Raw genomic sequence first — 26,780 nt, 5'->3', positions numbered from 1 at the left:
GGAAAATTGTCTTGTTTTGGACCTTGGATTTTGAAAATCCCATCTGAGACCTTCTTCTTCTGGTGCTGGTGCACTTTCAGACTGAATCCCTCATTTTTGACCTCATTTGTCAAACCAGTCCATCTCGTCCTCTTACTTTGGTAAGTTCTCTCCCTCCCCTTCCATCCCAGCTGTCACTGAGGAACATTAAAGGAGCTGACAGGTGGTGGTGCTGGGACTACAGGCTCTGGAAGCATAAGTGCAGGGGCACATGGGAAATCAGATTTAACTGAGGCACAAGTATATTCCAGGAAATAGCGTGTTTTGACAGCCACTGTCCAGTGGAGTCTGATGTGGGACATCACTCAGGGACAGACATGAAGAACCAAACTGTGTATGGCATTTCTTTCTATTTAATTTATTTAAACACCGCACAGCCTCTGGTGTGACATTATATAAGTGACAGCAGCGAAAAATAAAGTATTGGAGAAAATGTAAATACTTTATCTTCTGTCAAAAGAAATATGAAATGTTGAATATTTTTGTTAAAGATTTAGGTTAGTCCCCCTCCCTCCTGTTTTTTTTTTTTTTACTTGCATCTTTGTTGCATTTTAATATCTGTTTTGAAAAACTTTTGCAACCACAGGGAGTCCACAGCACATTGTTAAAATTTTCTTCGGAGGCACACAGTCAGACTTTTACCATCAGTTTTCAAAGACTCACCAACTGTGAAGAAAATGTGCAAAACAAAAATATGCAGCAACACGCCGACAGCCTCAGCCGTGTCTCTATTAGCGAGACATAATTACAAAGAAATATCCATCGTCTCGTGACCCCCGCTCACTATCTGTAAATAGAAGTCATTAAAAGTCAGATTAACATCAAATTAAGGCTCTTCCCACTCTCTAATCCATGCCTTCAGATGTAGGAATATAGGGGAAATTAATTTCCCCGGATGTGGAGGTTGTTTAAAGGTCGTTCCTCACAGCTGCGTCTGTATGTTCGACTGTTGGAGATGCGGAAGAAATATTTGATCATTAAATCTGTTCACCATGTTTCAGGTTTTCGCAAATCAACACAGATGAACCAGAGCTCGCAGCAAAAACTGTGAAGCTGTCAAATACCATCTTAAAAAATGTGATGTTCAATATTGTAAATATTAGACCATGTGTTAATGATTTATATATATATATAATATATATATTTATATTACTTTCTTTTAATCATTTTAAGTCAGATAATCTTAGAGTTGTATTTTCTATGTCGTTCTATTTTGTATTTATTCATTAATAGAGCCAGCCAGTCTTAAGAGTCTTTAATTTTACTGAAACATCTGAGGATATGTTCTAATTTAAGATTTCCTCTTAGATTATAGATTATAAGATTATATGGAAAGAATTCTGTTGTAAATTTGGAAAGTGTTGTAAAAAGTCAAAATTTTATCAAACTGACCAAACCTCTTTTTTAAAGAAATTTTACAGAAATCTTGTTAATCATTTATAGAAGGTTGTAAAGCACCTGCAGTGTACTCCATCTGACTGTGTGTAATTGTCTCTAACTGCTGTGGAGCGGCTGCCAAGAGCCAGCAGCAGTTACAGACACTTCAGACACACTCGTGTGAACGGCACTGCAGCAAGTACAACATTAGTGGAGACTATGAGACAGAGCCGGACGAGAGGATGCAATTACTATCCTGAGAAAGTTGTTATTAAAGTCGTCTTCTTCCTTCTGCTCCCGCCATCCTGACTACTCTCCTGCGTTTGTCACCTTCAGCCTCAAGATGGAAACCAAGAGCAAAGGGCTGAAGGAGCAGCAGCAGCATCACAAGAAGCTCCTGGCTGCCATGTTGTCCCAGGACTCCTTTGACTCGGTCCACAGTCCAGCTCTGTCCATTACAGAGGATGAGATGGAGGACGAGGACGACGCCATGGAGCTTCTGGGTAACATCAAGTCAAATCTTCTTAATTTAATTTACACAGATGAAGAGTAGTGTTTGGTATCCGCCTCTGAACCATGCTTTCACATCAGTGTTATCACAGTTATTCACCATTGTTTTCTCATCATCTCAGAACATGAGCATTTCTCTGCTTTGGATGTAATTGATCATGTTTGTATTTCTGTTCTATTTTAAAAAATAATAATTATATCAACTAATTCTTTTGACAAACATGCACCAAAGTCAGGTCCTTATGTTGAAACATTTCATTTCTGAGGCCTTGTCAATCCTATACAGGCTCATATACAGATCTGCGTTACTCTAAATCAAGTTCCCTCCTTTTACAGTCCACATTAGTCACCATTAAAATCACAAAAACTACAATAAAATATAAAACAATATATATATATATATAGCATATATACTATATATATGTAGTTAATACAGTGTATCTTTACGATTAACTTGTAAGTTTAATGTTCTTAATGCAGAGGCACTGAAGTCACAGCGTGTGTAAGAGTAACACGACTTGTTCTTTCTGTTGAGCTCATTTTCTGTATGCAGTCATTCTTCCTGATGTAATCTCAGTTTTCCTTCATGCATAAATTCACCTTAAATTCAGGACACTGGAGGAGCATACCATTAGTAATTTATTATTAATCTTGAGGGAGTGTATGTCAAGAGCCTTTCAGTTAAAAGTAAGATTTAAACTAATCACTGTATAAAAAAAAAGCCTGAACCTGGTGCAGGTGTAATAGGTGAATTCATCTCACACATCTTGCCACTGAATAAAAAGCAGTGACTTTATGACACAGGGCAGGATAAATTAAAGTTCTGTCTGCTGCCTTAGACTTCTTGAATCTAATATTCTTGCTGAAATAACATGGTCCAATCTCCGTCTTGAGTTTAAAAGCCCTGTGTTCATAGAAATAACTGTTTGAGAGCATGTTGGAAAATTGAAAAGCACTCAGTGACAGAGGCAAAGATTTGAAGAAAAACATCCAAATGCTGATTTGACACAAGCTGATTCTCCAGATCCTGGAGTTGAAGCTTTTTAGGAGAATTTAAATTGACCAATTTTGACTTTGAACGGATGCTTTTATCTGCATGTTGACTCTGCCGTGTAGTGACAAACTGGTCCAGGTACACTCTGACTTTACAGAGTGTCTGCTGTGATTGGCTCCAGCTCCTACAGCTGACAGCAGGTAGCAGGAGGAAGAAGATGAGTTAATAGAGAGCACAGATGTACAGGAGCATCTTCTGAAAGCATTGACTGAGGTGGAGGCAGCAGCAGCGGCAGCAGCAGCAGCAGTCAGTTTGTGTCAGTTTATGTAGCTGTACTGAAGTAGACCTGAAGTAGAGTTGTAGCTGCTTAAAGAAACTTTTCCTGTTTATAAAGTCTGGCCAGATGTTCTCACTCTGAGTTTAGCTGCTTAATCTGTCGACCGGAGAATCACAGAAGAGCTTCTTTAATTTAGTGTCTCTGCTTTTTGGAGTGTATAAATATGCACTTACATGCAGATGTGCACTTCATGTTGGTGATGCTGTCACATCCTGTACTGGGAAGTGAGTCGAGTAAAATACCTGTGGCCCCACTGCTGTGGGCTGTATGATGTTGAATGGATAGTATATTTTATTTAGTTAATTTGGGGGCGAAAAATCAAACACTCATAGTGAGACCAGAATAGATTAATGTCTCGATGTCACACCAAGAACCCTTCACAGCATTCTGTTGAAGTACACGTATGGTTTGCTGTAAACCACATCGACAAGTAAACGTGGGCTCTTTACACCCTCAGCTCTTTTTGATTGGCTTGTTCCATACGACATGGTCTCTATTATATCCCTCCAGCATCTTCCATGTCTCTGTGGAGCTGCTGCTTTGTGGTGACACTCAATCAATGCACGTCCTGGCTCCTCTCTCCTCTCTCCACTCCTCTCTGCTGTCAAACAGCCAGGCCATCCTGCTTGTTAGCAGGATCATTTCATTAGGGTCAGGGAGAAGGTCGTATTTCTTCATGGATGTGAGGAAGAGAAGATCACAGGTTAGACACGCTGCATCTGAGGCTGATCCTTGTTCCTGCAGCTTCTAACAGCTGGTTGTTGTAAACACACATTATCACCTCCTAATGCGTCAAAGCAGTTATTGTTTCCCCTTTACTGTTTGATTTATTTGAAATAATAATAATAGGGTGAAAGGTTAAATTAATATAAGGAAATGTGAGCAAGCACAAAACATAAAAAAGCCACCTCTGTCCTGTAGGGGGTGAAATAAGACACAACATAGAAATATGTTTTTTAACAACTGTGGAGACAGAATTGTCAAAGGCTTATTTGAAAGACATTTTTATGTAAAAATGCCTTTTTGCAGTTTTTTAAGCATTTTCTAATTCAAAATGAAATCATTGAGCCATTTCTAGCTTCCAAATTTACCCCCCTAACACCACCACCCCATCCCAGAACTGTTAAATGCAATATAAATTCTTTCAATTCTTGCACATACCACGGTCCACCTCTTGTTGCCCACAAGAGTAGACTCAACATGCATGGTTCTGTGATTTGTTGTCCACTAAAAATTGGTGCCACTCTGGCCAAGAAAGTCCTCCGTGCTGCTGCTGTGTGAGTATTCAAACATTTTAGGATCCTTTTTTATGCTTAAATGCTTAAGTGCCCTCCAGACAAAATCTGTGCCAATGCTAATTGATTGCGTTTTGCTGAATTATAATAACCCTGCTGCTGGGTGACAGGTAAACATTTAAGAGATAATTAATTTCTCTCCCATAAAGCACATGTGGGCTATAATTACATTGGGTTGTTTTTATAATCACTCTGCTCATCAGTGAGCAGTGTAAAAGGGGAAAAAACAATAAAAAAACCCACCTGTCTTTGCTTTTCCTTGGCCTCAGCCTGGACTCAGGACAGCAGTATATGCTGTGCAGTGGTGATAAACAGGGCCATAAAGAAAGGATGCTGATGAGCTGTACACCTCTACTTGATCATAGCTATGAAACCTTAGTGTACATACCTCCTCTGGCTATTACATTACAGCACCGAGGCTTTAATTCAAGTTAAGTAATGCAGCGAGGTCACGGCTGCCTCCACATCAAGGCTCGGTCATCACGATCTTCGCAGGAGCCCAAGGACCTGACTCATCATCACCACACACTTGATTAAATTGATGCTAGCATGTAGCATGTGGTGCTTCAGTGGGCAGAGAATGATCATGTGCAGGAATCCCAGTCCTCATTCACAGAAGCCTGACCCAGAGCCAAAGACACTAAATACCAAAGAAGATTTATGGCCTTTGGCAGGCTCGATGCTATCGCAGATAGTACCTGTAAAAGAACAGCTTATTGATCCCTGAAGGTGAATGGTATCTTCTTCCCTGTAAAGGTTAAAACATATGGTCCACACTTAGTGGGATTCAATGATTTTCTCAAGGACTCTGCTGCTGCTGCTGCTGCTGCTGCTGCTGCTGTAGAAGTTTGCTGTCAGATGTGTTTAATGTTTGAAGTGATTCGAGTAAACCTTTTCAGTACGGGTTCCAGTAAATTCTGTTTGTGAAGATTTTTTTTCATTTGTAAGTCTTAACTGATCCAGAGGTTGTTAACATTGATAGAATATACTTGGTTATCACTCCGTGGTTTCCTTTCACACATCAATAGAATCACTACTTAACAGCCGTTTAGGAGTTTCTTGCATTTGCTTAGGCTGACATCAAGTGGCCAAACGGGAACACTGCAACCTTTTGCACACAGTCGGGCTTACTGTCTGTCTTACGTTGAATGAGGTGTTGCCTCATTATTACCACTGGACCTTAGATGTAACAATGGCCTTAAGTAGCCAACAAAATAAATATACACATGTAGTCGTGCAGTATGAAAACCTCATCACATGAAAACACACTCCATATGCCAGTCAGCTGTATCATACAGTTTGAGCTCATAGTTTGAACTCAGCCTTCAATTCAAATTTTATACTGAATTGTCATATAAAAGCAATGAAATTTATTCCAAAAATAGGTTAAAAAATTGTTGAAATAAAGTTCAATGGTGTCTAAAAGATTTCTAGAAGTGATTTAAAGTCTAAAACAACCCTTAAGTTAGCCCTAAGTACGTAGCAATACTTTCATGTGTACAGACAGCAGACCGTCCTGGCAGAGGTTGATAAGAAGTTTAATGTTAGTCCTGTGTTTGACAACCGCAGCCTCAGAGAGAGTAAGCTGCGTGAAAAAGCTGGTTAAAAAAACAAAGAGAAAGACAGAAACTAATCCCTGTTTTCATGTTGAGTCTCTCTATGCCAGCACCTGGATAATGAGCTTAGAAAGAAAAGAAGATTCTCTTAGAGCGGATTATAACACTGCTAGCCAGATTTCCCAGATTGAGTACAGCATTAAAATCTGAAGACGTGGCTTTAGGATGATTTGTTCCACAAGGGAAAATAAAATAAACTTGGGGATTAAATTTTATTGATTCCTTAAATGCTCGCAGGAACGGCCCTGTGTGTTTTCCTCGTTCTTTTCATTAGTTCAGTACTTAATATTTACCACAGTCCAAACCAGACTGAAAACGAATATGACTCACATGCTCTTGTAAACCACGGAAAATATCGGGATTTTAGCTTTTGCTAGGCCCCGTGACCGCAGTTTAATAGTGATCTGTTCAGAGTTCAGTGTGTGGGGAGAAACACCCTGTTTTTGGCCTTGCACTGTTAGTTTATGGTACGTTAATGAGAGACGTTAGCCAGTTCCTTGCTGCGCTCGTCATATTTGGTGGAAGAATTCCACTTTTGAATTGTGAAAATCTGCTTTAATGTTGTTTCATATGGTTTAAATTCTGTTATAAAATAAAACTCTATTAAAACCGATGTACTTGTACTTGTACCAGTCTTCAAAAGTACATGTCGTACATGGTGCTGCAAAGCAGCATGAACTCTGGCCTTTTTATAACCTCACAAAAGTCTATTGAACCTTAAGGTGTTTATTTTCATTGGATTTTTAAGAATACACAGCAGTATAACAGAGTAATTCATTTGTGTATAAAATACCTTTGAAATACTGTACATGAGTACATTCAACCTAATCCATGCTGGTGACAAGCTAAAAGAAGCAAAAATATGTAGAAATTAATTTGATGAATATTATACTAAAATTAGTAAGACCAAAGTGGACAGTGAAATACTGTTTGGACATGTTTGCCCCAAAACATGAGCTAAACAAAAGCTAAAAAAGTATTGTGAACCTTTGGGAAGGTGGTTGTAGTGTGTACACACATTCCCTCCCATTGATCCACAGTCTGTCAGTAGTACAGGACATCAGTTGTACACACATTCCCTCCCATTGATCCATCCTCAGTAGTACAGGACATCAGCCCACTCTGGGCTCTTCCTGAGACTAGAACAGGACATGAGTGTACATCCACTCTCTCCCACTGATTCACAGTGACAGTAAATGGACAGGATGAGGGTCTGATGAAGCTCCGTCTCATGAAGCTCCGTCTGATCTCCGAGACACAATGAATGAAGCAGTGTCTTGGAGGATGACTAACAATGTCTGTGTACGGCTGCTTTTGTTAACAGGACATTTTCTTTTTGTTTCTGATCCTGTTCTGATGAACAACACAAAGGTAGTTTTACGGCCAGAGCAGGAGAATGAACGGGAGCCAAACGTTTTCTTCCCACGACCTTCACTTTTTGTAATATCCTTGAGTTGAACTTTTAACTTCTCTTCTGATAAGTTTTTAACTTCCCAATCCACACAGGCCTATCACTTGTACCACATATCGTAAATATCCAAGTCTCTGTATTGGCTCTTATTGTTGCTGCAGATTGTCTGTGAACATCAATAATCATCGCTTCCTAAATCCCTGAAGTATTTTTGGCATTTCCTGTGAGAAAGGTCAATTATTTGAAAACCAGATCGTTGGACTCAATCATTACGACAATAAAATGTATACTGGTGAGTACAGTAAACCAGGGCTGAGAACATTTTAAGTATTGTACCATTGTTTACATTTTACAGGGAAGTTATTCCCGTTGCACTGTAACGCGGACAAACACTGGCACTGATTCAGTTTTCTGGCTCCAGTTCTGTTGGAAAGCCTGTTTCTCTCAGCACTTGAGTTCCTTCCTCATCAGCTGCAGGCATCGCTGAAAGTTTTTTGTACTGATTTCAAGTTCATGCTGAAATTCAAGAGACCTTGAACTTCCTGGGGCCTTAGGCCCCAGTGTTTCCTCTGCAACCTGACATAAAAAAAGATGTTTTGTTTTTCACTAGAAGCCAGGATTTCAGCTTAAGTCGTTTATTTTGAAAGGACTATCAGATTGTAACAGTAGACACAAACAGATGAACTTGCCTCAACTTTTACCCTAATACACCTTTGAAGCCAAGTACTGATGGATGCAATGTTGAGACAGACCAAATAATGACATCCAGACAGAAATTGGCTTTTATGGTGTTCATTTTCCTTTATAACACACAGTATAGTGAGGAGACAGTTATCAGCCAGTCTCAGTGTGTTATGGTTGGCAGATTTGTACTGTTAGGTACTAACAGTTTGGCTGTTGCAGACTTTTAAACCTTGTGATTTTACAAGACTGGAGACCTGCCATAATCACTGAAGTAAAGCAAAATGCACAATCTTGTGCAAGTATGAACTTGATGCACCAGTGACTTAGTGTGACACAGGTCGACTACACTGGGCTGCTGCTCTGAACAAAGTTTAGACTATGAACTATGAGCACCTGAAAAGTAAAAGTTTTTGAGCAAAAGCATGAATACATAGAGTGATTTTTTTTAACAATTGTACATTTTCAACATGTAAGTGAGTATCACGAATCCTCTGAAACAGCGATTCCCACCCTCTAGGATTTCACTTATTTGGTCGATTATTTATTTACTGCAAAAAAGGTGTCTTTGTTATTTTCGTACACTAGGTGGCAGCAAGGGATGAAGAGAAGTGTGTCCTTCTTCAAGTACTGCAAGCATAAGAGTGTTGTGTTCAACTAAATGGGCTCAGCTTACTCTCTGTGTTTTTAAAAGTATAGGCGGTTGGATTTGGAAATACAGCTTTAAACATGTAACCTTGTGCGGACCTGATACACACTTTCAGAATTTGATGCATTTATGTTTATTGGTTTTTCAAGGTTGAAGTTTGGAGCTTTTGAATTGTTTCCATGCCATTTTTTGTTATGATAAAAGTTTTATGAGTTTTGTGCAAGTTTAGGGTCGCAGTAAAAATACTAAAGTCCTGCTTTAGACTTTAGGGGCTTTCGCAAAGACTTTAATGTCTAGTTGTGTCTTGTCCTTGTCAGTCTTTGCCGCCATAGCGTTAACATTCTTTGTTCACATTTTAATAGCATCACAGTATAATCTCAGGACTGCCCCACATTCTTCAGCCCAGTATTGTGAAGCTCAGCAGCGGTGAAGCTCTGTTAAAGCTCTGACCTTTCAACCGTATCATCTGATACTTTAAGTATTAAAACAACAGTCGTTCTGTAAACAGTGCAGACAGACATTATCAGCCTTCAGCTTGGAGGAGGTGGACGAGAGCAGAGCCTGCATGTCAGTGCTGTAACCCAGTCCAGCTCTAAATCGTTCACCATGAGGGCTTGAAAGGTCTGCGCTCACCTCTGAAGTTTTCAACGGTGAAAAGCTCATTCCCACTGAAGGTCTTAACTGCGCCCAGTTTGACGCCTGTAAAAGTCTCCGCGGTGCGGATGGATACGTTAATCGAGAGGCAAATTGCTGCACTATTGCCGTGGGATCACTGGAAGCAATTACCAACAGGCAAGCAGACTGCTGCGAACACACCATTAATCTAGCAGTAGTTGTTGCACAGGGCACAGTCCAATACCAGTGAGCGTACATATCTGTGGGCTGCGTAAGCACCTGAGATGAACTGAGCAGATTGTCTTGTGGAAATGAGTGGAAATGAGATAAATGTACACAGCCAAGATGCCTGTTCTGTAGTGCTGAAGCAACTGTAGTCAGACAGAAGCAAAAGATGACAGATATGTATGTTTTCTGTGGTTGCAGTTTTCTAGAATGACAGATAAGATGCTGGTGAAATCTATGGGTAATGAATTCTTCAAAGCTAACTGAGTTTTCGAGTGCTAAATCAACTCAGTGTTCAATCTGCACACCTCTAATATCAAAGTTTTATTTTTGCCTTTTTTTGAAATTCAGTTTTAAGTTTTCAGTTATCAAACATGACAAATAAGATTCTGTGTTCTTATGAGAAATCTATGGGTAACACATTCATCAGTAGAAAAATCACAAAACTACTTCTCCCTCAGCGCTCTTTACAGATCATGGGTTTTCTAACATCTGCACATTTGTCGAGTTGAGTTGTTACTAAATCCATTGAGGAATCCTTGTGTAGTTTTTTCATTGTATAGGCAGATCAGTCATCTCAGCATCTCTGATATACAGTATGGTTGTACATTAGACTGCACTGATTTTAAAAATGCACATGAAGTAGTGACACGTCTTTTGAAGCACAGTGACAGTCACGGCGATGTATCATGGAACGAGACGGTGCCGCGTCTACGCCGATGTCCTGATCTTTGGCATAGTTGTGGTTAGAAAGTGAGTTAAAAGGAGGTTTTGCACCGTGGCCTGTGAAAAAAGTTTCCACAGGCGTCAGAGCTGCTGTTACCCCGTCATGTGTGTCCCCATCTGATTCTGATCTGAGGGGTTTTAATGCCGCGCTCACACTTGTGGGGACAAGAAGTCTAACGGGCATATTTTTAGGCCGCAAGGGGAGGTGTTGGGGGATCCACGGGGGGTTCTATTGAAAGCCGAGACATAATTATGAAACGTAAGTTGGAATATTGTTTTTATTACAAAGCTAAACAAATGCGTCTCTGCCGCAACTCACATCAAAGGTTGTCTGTGTGACGACTAACCGCCGAGTGGAGGCTTTGTGCTCCGGGCCCTAATGAAACACAAATGCTGCCTGTGTGTGAGTGAGTGAGTGAGTGTGTGTGTCAATGAGGGCAGCAAAAGTGTGAGGTCTGCAAGTGTCTCTGTATAGGCAGCCTAGACTTTGTGCTGAATGGTGTTTCATCTGTACGTCTGAGTATGTCGCGCAAACATGTGGGTCTGTATGTGTGTGTGAGACGGCGGAGTTGACTGTTGTCGCAGGGAGCAGACATCTATCACTTACAGGCTCTTAATGAGAGCCCAGTGTTATGTGGTGAGACGCCGTCACAGCTCATGAAAGAAAGGAAAGTTCTCTTAGATGTGAAACAATAATTCAGTGGACTTGTTAAAACACTTTTGGGTTTGGTTTGATGATGATGGCCATACGTGTAAAATGTCCACTCTACACAGTCTTCCTTTGGGTCCCTTCCCTTTTCTCCCTATTTGACTCCAACTCTAACATCCTTTGTCCAATATATCCAGTATCTTTTCTTTAACCTCAGAATTATTTCAAGAATCTTATGTGTGGGTCGAAATACAGCCTCTTTCTAAGATTCCCTTACATTACTTTTTTGCTCCAAACCATCCAGCTTGTCAGTCTGTCACAGTCTAAACAACAATAAGGTAAATGGAAACTTTCGGAGAGAAAGAAAATCACAGTAACACTTCATTTGCTCACTCGGCTCTCGCTTCTACCCAACTCTCCTATGAATGAGTGATTGCGTTGTGGAATTCCTTGTGGCTCGGGCCTTTTGTTGGGATTGCATCGCCCAAATAGTTTCCACCTCACCACCCCCACTCATACCTAGCGCAGACCCATTTTATTTATCTGACACGTCTAGTCGTTAGACAGGGCGAACACGCATGGCTGCCCCGGTGCCCAGGCGGAGTGGAAAAGTGACGGGCTGACAAACGGGCAAGTGTGGACAGATGTTTGTTGTGTCTAGACGGATGACTGCGAGGCCGTCATGATGGCAAGTTGAACTGGTCCCAAGGGAGACACAGTATGAACCCATCATGGTGGTATTATGTGGGAGGCAACCTGGACAGGAGTGTATTCAGTTTCATTGTTTGACCGAGGCAGTGTCTGTGTGTGTGTGTGTGTAAACTTTTGACATTCAGGTTCAGGTTGATCATGTTGAACGACCTGAGAGTCAAGTGCAACTTCTGAGCAAATGATAAAAACAAAATTGCTCAAATGTCATGTTAGTAACAACTGTTAAATGTGGAAAGGAATAAAGAAATTGCTAAAAGCAGGCAGAGACACTTGATGATTACCAGACATCAAGCTAATGTTTGTAAAATGCAAAATTAAGCTACAATTAGTTAGCTTGATCACCTTAAATTAACCTATGATGAAAAAAGTATATAAAAAGTAAAGATAGTAAAAAAGTAAAGATAGTAAAAGTAAAAATAAATAAAGCAAATAAAATTTCTACAGTTTATTCGCCTCAAAAACATGTATAAAACTAAACAAGGATATAAATTTTAGCAAGACTAGGGTTATGTGTCGTTAAATGGACATTGTAACAAAATTAGCCGTTCTTATCATCAGATTCATGTGCACCAATAACAGACAACAGAACAAGCTATTCATACAAATATTCACCGTGCTCTGGAAGATATTTGTTTTCAGCTCAAGATGCATAAAAATGGCGTTTTTGAGATAAGAAAGTGAAACACAAAACCTACTTCCAGCAAAACAATACTGCCCTGAGAAAGAAAAACATTTCAGTTCAATTCAATTTGCTTGGTAATATCATTCAATTGGTTTTGTTTACGTGTAACATAGTAATACAGTCCACAAAACAGTGTTTATCTGATTGATAAATTTTACAAATAACATTGTTAATATTCTTCTGGTTATTTTCTCAAAAATGTGATTTTTTAAAACGGTTTAGAAGCATCGTAGTGCTTTGTGACATTTGTGATAGAAACAACTATATGTCTAATAAAATGTACAAGTGATGTCAGAGACACCACTGCCACTAAAGTAGTATTTATTTAGCATTTTGAATGAAAAATTGGCCGTACTACTTCTCTGGTTGTGTTAGCAGCTGTTACTATTGAAATACAACTTGCCTTTGCTTTTAATGACTTGTTTTTTAGTCTCCTCTCATCTGGCCGAAAGAACAAATGGTTCCAAGACCAGAACAATCTGTTTTAGCGAGAAATGCAGTGCTAAGTGTTCTTTAACTGCTTCCTGCTAAGTGTTTCAACCTCTGCTACATTTCACTGAGGCACAGGTTTGTGTGTTCCACTGCCGACATCAGCCTTTGTTTACCTCCATCGTCGCGAGTGTTTGGGATTAGCTCTCTTTTCTCTCAGACACTGATGTCTCTCTTCATTTCTGCGTTATTTCATTTGGACCGGAGAGAAAACGAATCCCAGAGACTTGAGTGTGTGATGAGGTGACGAGCAGGTGTGTCCACAGAGGTCATGATCTCTGTCAGCGTTAGAGCCGGTGGCTGTTATTCCACTGGGGTTCCATAAAAAGCTGCAGTGAAATTGTCTCCATGTCAGACTGTGATTTGTATCCCAGTCAGTGACCCAAGGAAAATCGGGTATGTCACATTTGTCACTGGCCAAAAGAAGAGAGAAAGTGGTCAAGAAGGGTAGACGCTGGTATGGATGGATGGATGGGGGGGGGCTGAACTTCAGCAGTTCCCCACGGCCAGCAAATGGCCCAAATCTCTGGCGTCTCACTCTCGTTGCCCTACCCCCACCGACGATTACAGTGATGAATGGGACATTTAATATCACCCCGCTTAAGGGTATTACTGGAATGTATCTGCTCCTCCTGAAACACTAAAACAACACTCAGACAGACGGATTGTCACGAACTGGTGTCAGTAAACAGTCTGTAAGGAGATCTAGCCATATTTAATGTTGTTTCTCCAAAAGTACAATATACTTAATGAGGCATAAAAGGGCTGCGTACATCTGCAATCCATCCTATTGTTATTGACAGTGGTGTTGAGGAAACAAAACAGTGTAACACCTGATCTAACATGTAGAACTTTTGTAGAACTTTATAGTTGTTGCCCTATTTAAAAAATGGGTCCAAAGTTCTCTGTGAGGTTAAGGCAACATTTGAAGACGTTAAAAATAAAACCAACAAATCCTGGTATATTTTGGTTCTTATATGGTATCATGGACGTTACATATCACTTGTATTGTCATCCTTCACTGCAGTCATAGTAAAACCTGAAAGCAGACTAGAAAACCTTCAGATGGGACATAGTAAATATACAGTAAGTTAGGGATGGCTTGATCCGATACTCAGGATCGGAATTGGTCTGATATTGATCAAAATTTCAGGATCACACGCTGAAAAGAACTATACCCCTTCCAATTTAATACCTAAGGCCAAATGCTTAACTTAACTTTGTGCAACATGCCATAAATGAGGCATGCTGGGGGAGAATAGAAGGTATTGGATTGATATCGGGATCAGCTAATATTTTAAGTTGCCTCAAAACTAGGTTTCCTCCACACGAGAACTGTTTTTGGTTGTTCTGTCATGACAGTTTTTTAAAACGTTGAAAACAGCAGTATGTACAGTAACTCACTGACATATATGGGGGCCCAGTTCACATGACCGAGAGTCATTCAATATACTCAAAGCCATTATTCAAGGTGTGAGCCCTGTTTCTTTCTCTTCTCCGTACATCACCAGAGCTCAGGTAATGTGACCCCACAGTGAAATGTATCAGTGTCAGTGTCAGATGACTACATGTACACAGGCATTAGGAAACAAGCAGGCACTGCAGTGTGTGCACAAGAGCAAAGACAATGATCATACACTGCATGTCCTGAGGGCAACGCTCCCTGAATTCCTCTCCTGTAATGGGAAGAATCAGGGGGAAAAACATCGTTATGGTGACCAGTCAAAATCCCACACCCATGTGTGTCTGTGGAAATCTACAGTTTACCTTTTCACCAACGAGGAGGCCAGACACTCGCTCATCTTTTCGATCTTCATAAGTGGACTGCACAATCTCCTGAGGAAGTGTTTAAAACCAGAATGGTCTGGTCTGATCCAGACTCTCCTCTTTGATCCGCCGTAATATTTAACAAACCGTCGCCTTGCTGCAGGAAACACTGACTTCATCATCTACTTCAGTGTCGCTCACTCATAAATCTTTTTATTGGCATGACTCACTGCTGTCTCTTTCCCCAACCTTAGACTTTAAAAGAAACCACACATTCTGCACTGTCTAAATACTAAGGCTTTAGTATCATCATGTTGACGAAGGTCCAGATTTTACTGATAAATTTTGCTAAATATATTGTAGATTTAGAGCTTCCAGTGGTCTGGATGTTTTAAACACAGACAACACAGGTGTCAGTTTCATCCATTGTCCCCTGAGTGTTGACCATGGAAGGAGCTTTAGCTGTTTTACAGGGGTGTTTTTGCATCTGTTTTGAGGGCGTGTTTTTGATTGTGTTTAAGACATGTTCACCTTTACGTGGCAAGAAGCTTGTCTCCAGGTATCTGTATTACCATTTAAAATTAAATTCATGCATAAACAAATGTCAGATGTGCACAATAAATGGCTGGGCCACATCTGTAATCGAACTAGAAATGTCTTAGTGAGACTCTGTGATTAGTAACATTTGGAGGATGTTTTTGATTTCATATCCAAAACCAAAGTATTCACCTCGGAGCACAGCAGATATCACAGTAGCTTCAGCTAACATTAAAGCCAAGTTTGTTTTTACTAAATGGTAAAAGAAATGGACTTGCCTGAATAAGTTATCTATTAAACAGATGTATTTAACCACAAAATCAATATTTTTATTTAAATTTGCTATATTATATATGTATATTTATATATTAAATCACAATATTTATGTATAAAGTGACAGATAAACACTGATGTTTCTGATACATATGGTCTTTATAGAGAGGAAACTCGGAGAGAGACAGAGACCATCCTTACATCTCCACTAGAGGACACAGGGAGAGATCAGACAAACTGAACTCTCTTCTGAGCTCCCCATCTTTTTTTACAACTTTTTTTTCCCTCAGATAAATCCATTGTTCTTTGTGTTTGTGACCTCAGCTTGTTTCCAAACCCTTCCTGTTTCTGTGAAGCACCGATCGGATGCTGTCGTCAGCTCCTCTTCATCCCTCCATACAACAAAGAGTTTTGTGACGTTTAGCCTTTAAATCTGTGTCTGTGTTTTTCTGGATGCATGTATTCGTGTGAGTAATCCAGTGATGCACATGCAGTACTCCCATCTTTTGGCTGAGGGCGGACTTTCATCACTGTTCATCATATTGACGGATAGATAGAACAAAGTATGACTAACGACTGTCCATTTTCTCTCTTTGATTTCCATCTTTCTCTTGGCCACTTCCTTTGGTCCCTCCTCCTTTTGGCTGCTCTGTCTCTCAGAGGACCTGGATGACCTCAGGATGGAGGGCGTGACTGGCTTGGTTTCATCAGGCAGTAAATTCAGTCAGGGACGAAGCGCCTATCAGCCTGAACCACAGGCTAAAGTTACACTCAACATCTGCTCCAGGTGTGCCAGGTAAATAAGTCTGCCTTCTGCTGAGACACAATATCAGATTTTTCTATTGTTGATTGATGGATTGGTGGTGTTACTGCTTAAATCTAGCTTTTAAAAAATAAGCTTTTGTTATCACTATCTGCATATTTTGTGACCTAAACTGTCTAGAAGAGTTGAATGAGGCAACATATATCATTTTAATGTCCATCCAATCAACAACAGACGAGTGTTAATTTAGTTTTAGCACCAACAGACAAGACTTCATTACTGTACAACATTAAGACTCAACACACAGTAGTAGATGTTTGTGCCCGGCTTGCGGTTGTGGGGGCTTCAACTAATACTTTTTTTCAACTACGATTAATCGTGATTATTCATTACAATGATTAATCACAGTTAATCGCAATTTATCCATGGCTACCCAATTATTAATTAAAAATCATAATCTTTTTATAAACTTGACACAAACAGACCTTCTAGTTGGTATCTCAGCCCATAAATACCTGTACTTTCTCTTTAATCTAAAGAAGAATTTTGAAAGAGTTATCAACCGTCATCTTCTTCTAACCTTGTATGAGTTGAAATGACTGGGATTCCAGCTCATCAGGTACAACACACAGCAAACCAAATCATCCAAGAAAGAGAATAATATCATATCTGACATCCGTTCTGTAGTTGCTTGTTTCTGCAGATCTGCTCTGCTCTGGATAACCATCTCCATTATCACTGTTTTTCTCTGGTGACACATTTCCTGTTTGCCCAGCATCTCTGTAGCACTCAGATTTCTGTATGCTGGGTGTGATACCACACAGACAGGTGTGGGCAGGCTTTCTCCTGATGCCAGTCGCAGATAAATAGACCCAAACAGCCTCCACTGTTTGGGGGTTTGGAATTTGTTTGTTTCCTGCTCTTCTTTCATTCAAGCTGCTTATCTGTTTTGTTCCGTGCACCGGCTGCGGGACGTTGGCAGAGATTCTGTAAGAAGAAGCATTGTACTGCTGAGCAGTTTATGGACTGGAGGTCTTTTTAAGCAAATAGTTTACTTCTCTGGGTTATCGTTGAGTTCTCTGGTCTGAACTGTGGCAAAAGAAAATCAGCATCTGTATCTGCAGTCCTTTTTGGCTCTGGCTCTGGGGTTTTTTTTCCTAAAAATGTCAGACATCTGTTCTCCTTCCCTGTCTTCCTCTGTCCTTCTGGTTGGAGCCAAATTCCTGCTCCGTCTTCTTGAACCTGACCACCAAATCCTTCCCAAGCTTTTCTGGCAAATTCTTGAGAAGTCAAACTCATTTTTCGGTGAGTGTAGGCTTCATAAATAGATCAGTAAGCTGGAAAAGTGCTGCACGCATGGAGTGCCTTTAGTGCTCTTTCTCTGAAGAGACAGTTTAGTGAGAGTCCTGGCGTTTGTGCACAAGTTCACAGACCACACTTGGAGTCCACACATTCAACATGTGCAAGCGTGTTCTCTCACGCAAACGCACATCACTGAGACAGAAGATGGTTTGGACAGAGGTCAGGGAGTAGTTAAGAGGCCGGCATTCTTAACACAGGCATTGTGCTCCGAGCGCAGTAGTACTGTCCTGATGAGATTCCCAGAGGGGTTTTCAGACAGAGCACAGTATGTGGTCAATCTTTAAACTTGCTCTTCTGAAGATAAACATGTGGCCTTGTGCGTCACACCTGCAAATAGAACTACTGTATAGATTTGACCTCACAGGTCAGGTCAAACTTTAAACTTGATTTGTTGACAGAGTCAATTCAGTGGATTCTTTATGACATTATATAACTCACACTGATGCAAACAGGACTAAAGGGACAGACATTCTGCACCGAGCTACTCATCCTTGCTTCAACAGACACATTCAAATACAGTCTTTCAGGGCTATAGTACTTACCAAAGACATTACAAACACACTGTACAGACCACTGAGCAAAATAATCACATTTCTAGAAGGTTAAAAATGTACAAAACAAACAAAACTCCTTTAATCTACAATTTAAAGGGTGGTGTATTCCATGACCCAAAGAAAAGTCATAGAAAGTACTAATTCTTGCATACAACTAATAACTAACTTGCAGCCAAAAACTACAAATAGCATGCACATAAAATGACCACAACATTTCTGTGTTAAAGACCTTTGGTAAAAAGTTTTACTTGTGCCATTGTTTTCCACAGAGAAAAAATGGATTTTGTGCAACCTGTGCTCTAAAAGTGTTGATGGTTTAAATCCCAGCCCAAATGACCTATGGTGTTTGATGTATAAAATATTTGGTATTTATAAGATGAAAACAAGAGGCACTGTACTAGGAGCAGTACTCTTTCTTTTTAATTTTTAAAGTAAATAATGTGACCCTGAATGCTTGTTTGTGTAAATGTGTGAAGTCTTATAAATCCTCATCTTTCCTCCTTTTGCCCTCTGACATGCTAAAGGATTTGAATGGGTGTGTAAATCAGGTCTCAGGATTTGACGCCTTCATCTTTCCTTGTCTACCAAGATGCTTTCGCACTCACAACATTAGGACAACTTTTTGGTTCCTCGCCAGCAGAATTTTCAAAATTTATGACAGCACTTATGAATATTACTGAGTAAGCCCATCAGGAATCCACCAGGAATGCAACAAGTAATCCTTGGAATTATGCATTTTGGCCAAAGCTCAGTTAGAAGGAGCCTGACCTTTTTTCACAAGGCCTGGTTTCAAATGCAGCTCTGGAAGAATCCCTGTACAAGGCGCCTTACTCTAAGTTCCCTCATGATAAATAGGGCAGAGGTCTCAACCTGTTTAGTTGAACACAATGCTGATATACAGGAATTGATGAAAGACTCATCTTTAGCGGCTGCTTTAGCATGGATAGGGTTGTAGTATATATGTCATAATGAATAGTGGTTGCTACTGTGTTTGAATCGTGATCGTTCTCTGCATACTTTGCGTTTCCATGGTGTTGCAGTTAATGTTTAACTGTATTTTTAATATATATCTGTTCTCTGATTCTGCTAATCAAGCCTTCCTGTTGTTGATAAATTGATAACAATGATCACTTTGGGTGTTGAAGGCTGAAGACCTCTTTTTAATACTATTTAATAGTGTGTGTTGCATCCTGAAGGCCAGCCCACTGTGTGAGAGGCTCTTACAACCTGCATTCTTTTTTTTCTCTTTTTTCCACTTACCCCACTTCATCAACAGTCTAGTCTCCTTGTGTGGCTCCTAACCAGCAGTGGCAGGTCAGGAAGCTCTCCTCTTCCTTTGGTTGGTTAAAGTGTAAAGTACCATGTGGCCTGTCTGTTGCAGGCGTGTCTCTGTCTCTCGGGCTATGGCTGTGGTCACGCCAGCATTTCATCAGCCTCCTTCATGCACTCAATCAGTTGTTTTTAATGGCTGTGTGCTTTTGCCGCAAAACCTCCCGTGTGCAAACGCATCCCAGATTTTCGGACATAGTCCGCAGTTGTTGGAACCATTCGAGGAAATGGCTAATCTCCCCCCAAAACCCCTTTTGAGCTTGTAGTTCTCATTAAATTAATTGCTTTCATATCAGGAATGTACTGAGGGAATGGAAGGCAGCACTCACAGCAATGAGGAAGTTTTGTTCAGAGAAGGTTTTTTGTGATAGCCATCTTAAGTAGCATTTAATGGGCTTTTAAAGTCCATTTAAGAGACAAAGAGAAGGATTAAAAGGAGAAAAAAAGAGGTCTGTGTGCTGCTTTTATGTTATTTGTAGCAGCAAAAGTCTGGATCATTGTGGCTACAAGGAAATGCAGCTGTGCTGCAAGTAAGTTTTGGAATTGATTTTATTCTGTCTTTACCTAAAGGCTGTACTGGGGACAGGGAAGAACATGCAGCCAAAGAATTTGGAGCAGAAGTGCTCTGTAATTAGGCTTAATATGTGCTATGATTTACAGTTGTATTTAATGTGCGTTAGACAAATAAATGCTGGATTATTTCCATCCTGTGCGTAATACTCAGTAGAAGTTCATATATTTAGAGAAAAGCCACATGTGACATGTTTATCATTTGACAAACTTTTTTTTTTTTTTTTTTGGTCCACAAAATCAATTTTTCTATGTACGGGAAACACAAATCTTTTATTGCCTCAAGGACGTGGCCACATCTCTCAGGCCAACTTCAGTATCATACCAAACAACATGTTTTTCTTATAATATATGGAACACATTATGACTAAAAACGGTAAATGAGTGATTTAACTGTAATCTGTAACCCAAAGTTTTCAGTATAGATATTCCTGTAAGAACTCTAAAGCACTGGGCAATTCCTGTTTTCTTGGAATCTTAACAAACGCAAGAAGAAACTTGACTCCAGACAGAACAAGTAGTGATTAAAAGACAGAATTCTGTTGTGTAAATAAAAAAAGAATAAAAGCCTGATCTGAGTGGTCTGTCCTACAGGACAGAAGTGAGATCCCAGCACTCTGCCCACAGTCTAATCAACACGTGTTTTAATTTACAGTCAGTCAAAAGAGATTGATTTCTATTTCTGGAATATGTGCCTGAAAAAGCTTTGAAGGTCTATCAATTTTAAGAACAATTATTTTTTAAGCATGTTGAGGAGATGGCCAGATCTTTCAGACCAGCTGAAATTTCAGTCTGAACTTCATTTTTTTATAATGCTTGGAAAAACATTTGACTAAAGCAGTAGAACAGAAACCGTGACACATGTTAAAGCAGTAGAACAGAAACCGTGACACGTAAAAAAAGACACAAAAAAAACAAAACAAAAACAATTGTGGTTTATAATCTGTCACCTGAGTCACATGTGACATTTTTATGTTTTTGTAGAAAGTACTTTTCCCTTACTGCAGTTTTTATTCACAGAATTATTTCCTCGTCAATGGGAAACACAAATCTTTAATTATCCAGGAGAGACAGCCAAAAACTCTGAGAACAGCTTCCATTTCAGTCCAAACAAATATTTCTTCTAAATGAAAAAATGCTTGGAAAACATAATGACAAACAACAGAGAACGAGTGATTTACCGGGAATCTGTGCTACAGGGCTTTTGCCGTATTGATTTTCCACTAATCAAATTTGGTTTGCAGAATTGGAGTGGGTCGATATTCATGGGTACTATGAGTTTTCACATAAATTATCAGAATTTGTTCAGACAGAAATATGAACTTAAGAGTATGGGTGTAATTTTTACACCTACTGCCTTAACTCAGTCATTTAGTCCTTGCCTCTGGATCAACACATGGATTTTCTAATTTCTCTTCTGAAGACTAATGGATTCCTTAAAATATAATTTTCTAACTTTTACGTTTTAACATTTCTTGTAAAGTTCAGTGTAAAAGACAGTGTAACAAATCCAAAGTGTCATCCTGCTGCGTCTCACTTCTGCTTTATTATAAATATAAGGAACATGTTGTGTTTTCTAGTGTGTTTGACATTTATCACTCAAACAAACAGCGACGCTTGTTTGAAATACAGATTCTGTCCTAAAAGTGCGGAGTACGAGGAACCTGGGAACTGCTCCCAAAACACTTCCCTTTGTGTCATCACCCACTGTCTTGTCTGTTTGTTATCGGGCGTTCACTTTCCAAACATGCAGCTCAATGTTGTGGCTAAGGGGAATGCTGATGTGAGCGATAACTCGAAGGCATCCATGAACGCCCGTGTATACAACCTGTGTTTTTCTGTGTTTTCCAGGTTGCAGGGTGACAGCCTATTGGACCGCAGACCTGAAGAGGAGCGCAGGACTCGCACATCTGAACAGGCCGTACCTGATATCTCCTGTAGGTTTGAAAACGCAGTCCCAGTTCTCCTGTGTTTCTTCCTGATGCATTTCTGTCATGTCGCTTCCTGCCTCATGTCCTGATATGTTTCTTGTTTTTTATTCTTATTCTTTATTATCTGGAGCAGCTCAGCTGCCTGCTTTGGACACCATGGTGGGAGGGTTGCAGGAATGCGACGCCTTGTCTCAAGTGTCAGGCTCTGTAAGTGTGCTACCCTACATCCATCACCAAACAATTAAGATCACTATACAGCCATCAATTACTGTGTCACCCGCTCTTCTACGGGCTCTTTTGTCTGAGGCTGAGTGAATATCACCTCAAGCGTCTTGTTATTAGAAACAACTGATCCATCTTCATGTGGGAATTTTAGCTCTTCAGCTGACACAGGGCTTGATGGGGCTGAACAATTGATACCCCAATACCACATCGCCCTGTATCACTTTGCTTACCTCTGAGGGCTCTTGTGTGGAAGCTGAAAGGAATAAATAAAAGAATATCTTGTGACACGAAGACAATTGAGACTGATTTAGAAATTGGACACAATGAAGCTAAATTTTTGCCTGGTTATAGGAGAACACGGCCTTTTGTTCATTATGAGGACTGCGTGATAACCTTCGCATGCTTCAGGCGTGAAATCTATAGAGCAGCTAATGTGGCCCACACCAGACTCAGGCACAAACTCACACTCACATGCTCTTAATAAAGCTGTTAGCTTAGACGCCTTTACCTTTATATAATTATACCCACCAAAAAAAAAAAAAAAAAGTAAAAAAATGTAATACCTTTTAATAATTACCCAGCGTACATGTTAGACAGAGTGTTTTACAGCCTTATTTTAAAAGTGGGTATTGGAGCCAGGGCGTTGGTGCGTGTGTGGAGCAGATGCAGAAAGGCTCCAGACTAACTGGGAGCAGACGCAGAGAGAGTGACTGAGCTGCTGCACTCACGGCCTGTCAGCCACACGACAAAAGGAACCAAGACATCAACCAGAAATCAGAAGCTCTCTGCACCTTGGCGACATCCAAATGCATTATTCTGCTATCCTGAAATTGAATTGAATGCCTTAAACGTCTTCAAAAAAATACTGTTATTCACGTTTTAACTGCATCTGCATCATCAAATTATCCATATGAACCAATTTTGGCTCGCTCGTTTTAATTAGTTTAATGTTTAAGGGGGGAGGTAACTGCAGAGAGACTGAGAGACTTCAGTTTCCTCATGGGTTCCCCACATACAGCTGTCCATACAGTCAATGCAGTTGTCTTTGAACTGTACACGGCCTTGGATTGGACAATAAAACCTTGGTGATGGTGGAAAGTAAACACTGTTAATGGTTATCATTATTAGCCCTACAGGGCTCCAACTGCTGCCAACAACTTTAGGTGATAATTGCCCCATAAAGACAAATACTTTCCTCAACAATCACTGAAGCAAATTCACCAAGAAATTCTTCTGGGGTTCCCTCTGTGAGTTCAGAGTGATCAATCTCAGCTTTTTATAGGCGTTGCTATCGTAAAATCTGCTTCGGGGAAATTTGTTTTTATGTTAGAAATACATGTGCAATAATTAGCATGATGCAATGCCATGTGTGTGATACAAGGCAGAGCCATGGTGATTTTTTTATTTTGGTTTCCAGGGTGATCTGGTTAAGGTTGACACTGTGTGGATTCATATATTTGACACCTGGCTGCTTCTCACACACACACTAGGTTATAAACACACGGTCCTTTAAGGGAAGTGACCTTTTCTGTTTCACTGTAAGCTTGAATGCTATTTATCTAAATTAGCCTTCTCCAAAATGTATTTATTTTTTGTTCCATTAGTAACGCAACTAAAGGCAAGTCACCCGGTTTTGAACCCCTCGTCAAACGCTTTTTATGCATTTAAGGTGACATAATAGTTGGATGGTTTTACACCCTTTAAAAACCTGCTACAATGTTAATATCCATCGTTCATGAGGCTTATGAAAGAACTGGCAGTGAAAACTTTGACCAGTGCCATTCCTCTTAAGACAAGAAAATGTCAAATATAAACAAAAATTCACACATAAACATGTTTGTTAAAAAAATATTGTAAATCCAGAAAATAAACGTTAATATAGAATAGCAAACAAATATATATATATATATTTATATATATATATATAGTAATATATATTTGTTAATGTTGCCAAAGTGGATACATTGCCTTAAAATGTTTTTTTCCCCCTGTATTTTTAATGAGCGACATCAGTATGATTTGTGGTCCTTTACCCATTTTGTGGTTTTCTTCACTTTGGTCCTTATTTTTGGAATAACCCTCAAATTTTCCTCCGACTTGTTTTACCGTGACTAAGCGACAGGAAGTCACATCCATCCTGTCTTCGAAATCAAAGTCTAATTTTGTTTTTTATCAGTATCCTGTTTAGTTGTGGCTGATTCATACAGTGCATTGTTCCCTGAATACAGTCTATAAAGTGCATTAGGTGTTTATGTCGTGAGCCCAAAGAACAGGAACTCATTAAAGCTGGATGTTCTCCATCACACCCTGTGTTCTCTGAAGCTGTTACAAACTGAAGGGAGGCTGCATCGGTGAAATCAGTTATGAAGAAAACACCGCGTCCTGAGTTTATTTCAGCTGACTTCAATACGTAAACAATTTAAGTATTTTAATTAAAAACTTGTCAGTTTTTCTGCCCTGGCTGTTCCATGTATAAACAGGAACCAATGTACGGCACTTGTTTTTCTTAAGTACATTTAAACAAGAAAATAAACTCAACATTTGGCCTGGGATCATGTGCCGTGAAGAGAAAAAGCTCCTTACATATTTCAGAACCAAGTAGCCAAGTTGTTGTGTGAGTGTATTAGAATGAACCATTAAAAAAAAAAAAACTTAGTTTTTGGACCCACTGCTCCTCAGTTTGTCGTTTTTGTCAGATCTGAATTTAAGGTATTGTAAAAAATTTTAAAATAGACTTTATGTGTTTTGCTCAACTCTAATATTTTTTTAAATGTGGCTTTTTTTTGGCTATATTCTATTTATTTTTGGTCTAACGCTAATTTAACTTGTTTTTGCACTGTTTTCATCTTAACCCAATTTTGCCAAAGTTTTGTAAATCCAAAACCTAATTTAACCAAGTGCTGCAACTTTTGCTATATTTCTGGCAAACATTTGATTATTTTGTTATCAATCATTTGCATTTTCTACTTGAATTTAACCTTAGTCGGGGTCTGTGACTGAACACACACACACACACACACACATCCCTAAACAGCTCTTGTTGTGTGGAGGGAAATGTTGGACCCAATCCCAGCTAGTGTTGATTATTGCTGGTGACCACACACGTATAGCCGCACACATGTAGGCTATAAAATATTTAACTCTCGACTTACATCCTCTATTTCTCTCTCTTGTTTGTTCCCAACATGGAATCAATTTTGCGAGGAACAGGATCCATGTTTGTAAGTTGACTAAAAACATCACTAGAGGCTTTTTTTCTCTCTTCTTTCTTAAGGTCTTTTCATTTGTCGTACACAGATGGGATTTTACAGCTGGGGTTTTCTGCCACTGACATTAATAACTATGTAAATTATAGTGGAATCACAGGCCTTTTGTCTGTGTAGGACGGAAATATTTTGCGCAACTTATTTTCTCACGGACCTATCACCTGGGTGTGGTTAGAAAAAAAAACGCACCAAAAAGAAATCGTACCAAACCAATAAATGGGGACAAACCTGTACTTTAACATGGACTGTAAAAACTTTCTTTTGTTTGAGAAGAGTCATTTCCTTTTCAGTGTACCTTTAGGTCATTAATCTTTTTTAAAGAATCTTTTTAAAAGACTTTTATTCTGACATTCTTCTTGGCATGGAGCAAAAGCTGTTTGTGATTGAGAGAGAATCTTTTTTGTTAAAAAAACAAACAAACACATTTGACACTGATATTAAATGAAAAATAAATAATATGTTGTTTATTTTTCTCTGTCACTGGATCCCAATGAACCACAACAGCAGTACCAGTCTAGAACCCGGTGGTTCTGGACCTGTGGTGTATATAACTGCATCCAGTTTAGGAATCCACAAACTCTGTATCAATTTGTGCTCATGTCATGTGTTGTTTCCGATAAGAACTAAAGATACTTCAAAGTCTGTTGAAGGGGGAAAAAAACGTGTTTGTGATTTCATTGCATCTCCTCCTCACTGTGTAATCAAATCCATTTGCAGCTTTGTTTTGTTTTGTTTCTGGTTTTTTAAGCATTGTTTCATGTGGATTTTCCCAATGGTCTATTTTGATACGCCATTTTCTTGACATCTTAGGTGATTTGTAAATATGCAGCGTATGACTTTACTAAACACCAGACTTCACACCAAACAAGAGTTTCATGTTTTGATGGAAACGTCTGTTTATTTACTGAATTTTTATCTGAGGGAAGAGGATTTTAAGCAGACATAAAATCTCCATTTTGTTTATCCAGAGCTGGAACTTTACCATCTGTGAACCCCAGGGGATGTGGTCTCAATTACAGCAGGGTCTGTCCTGTAGTGGACCAATGATCTTGAGCGTAACAGTACACTAAACATAAGAAATGCAGAGGTAAACAGTGAAGTATATATTAATACAGTACATCCACTGGTTTCTAAAACTTATATTGTGGGAGCCTTAGGAGAAATTTGCTAATGTCTTTTTACTATGTCCAGTAAAGC

The 26,780-nt window shown here is 39.5% G+C and overlaps 1 protein-coding gene across 1 annotated transcript in view; it reads left to right on the top strand.

The window, feature by feature from the left end:
* Window positions 1-26,780, top strand: part of c3h8orf34 (chromosome 3 C8orf34 homolog) — a 61,030-nt gene that overhangs the window by 20,618 nt on the left and 13,632 nt on the right. Inside the window, exons 7-10 of the mRNA XM_008307769.3 lie at window positions 1,753-1,919; window positions 16,244-16,379; window positions 22,013-22,098; window positions 22,226-22,299. Of these exons, the coding sequence (XP_008305991.1) occupies window positions 1,753-1,919; window positions 16,244-16,379; window positions 22,013-22,098; window positions 22,226-22,299 (463 nt within the window). The remainder of the gene's footprint in view (window positions 1-1,752; window positions 1,920-16,243; window positions 16,380-22,012; window positions 22,099-22,225; window positions 22,300-26,780) is intronic.

The sequence above is a fragment of the Cynoglossus semilaevis genome, chromosome 3 (assembly GCF_000523025.1).
Source record: "Cynoglossus semilaevis isolate Cse_v1.0 chromosome 3, Cse_v1.0, whole genome shotgun sequence".
Lineage (NCBI taxonomy): Eukaryota > Metazoa > Chordata > Actinopteri > Pleuronectiformes > Cynoglossidae > Cynoglossus > Cynoglossus semilaevis.
The sequence above is the reverse complement of the archived record's forward strand: the minus strand, read 5'-3'. Positions and strand labels throughout refer to the sequence as shown.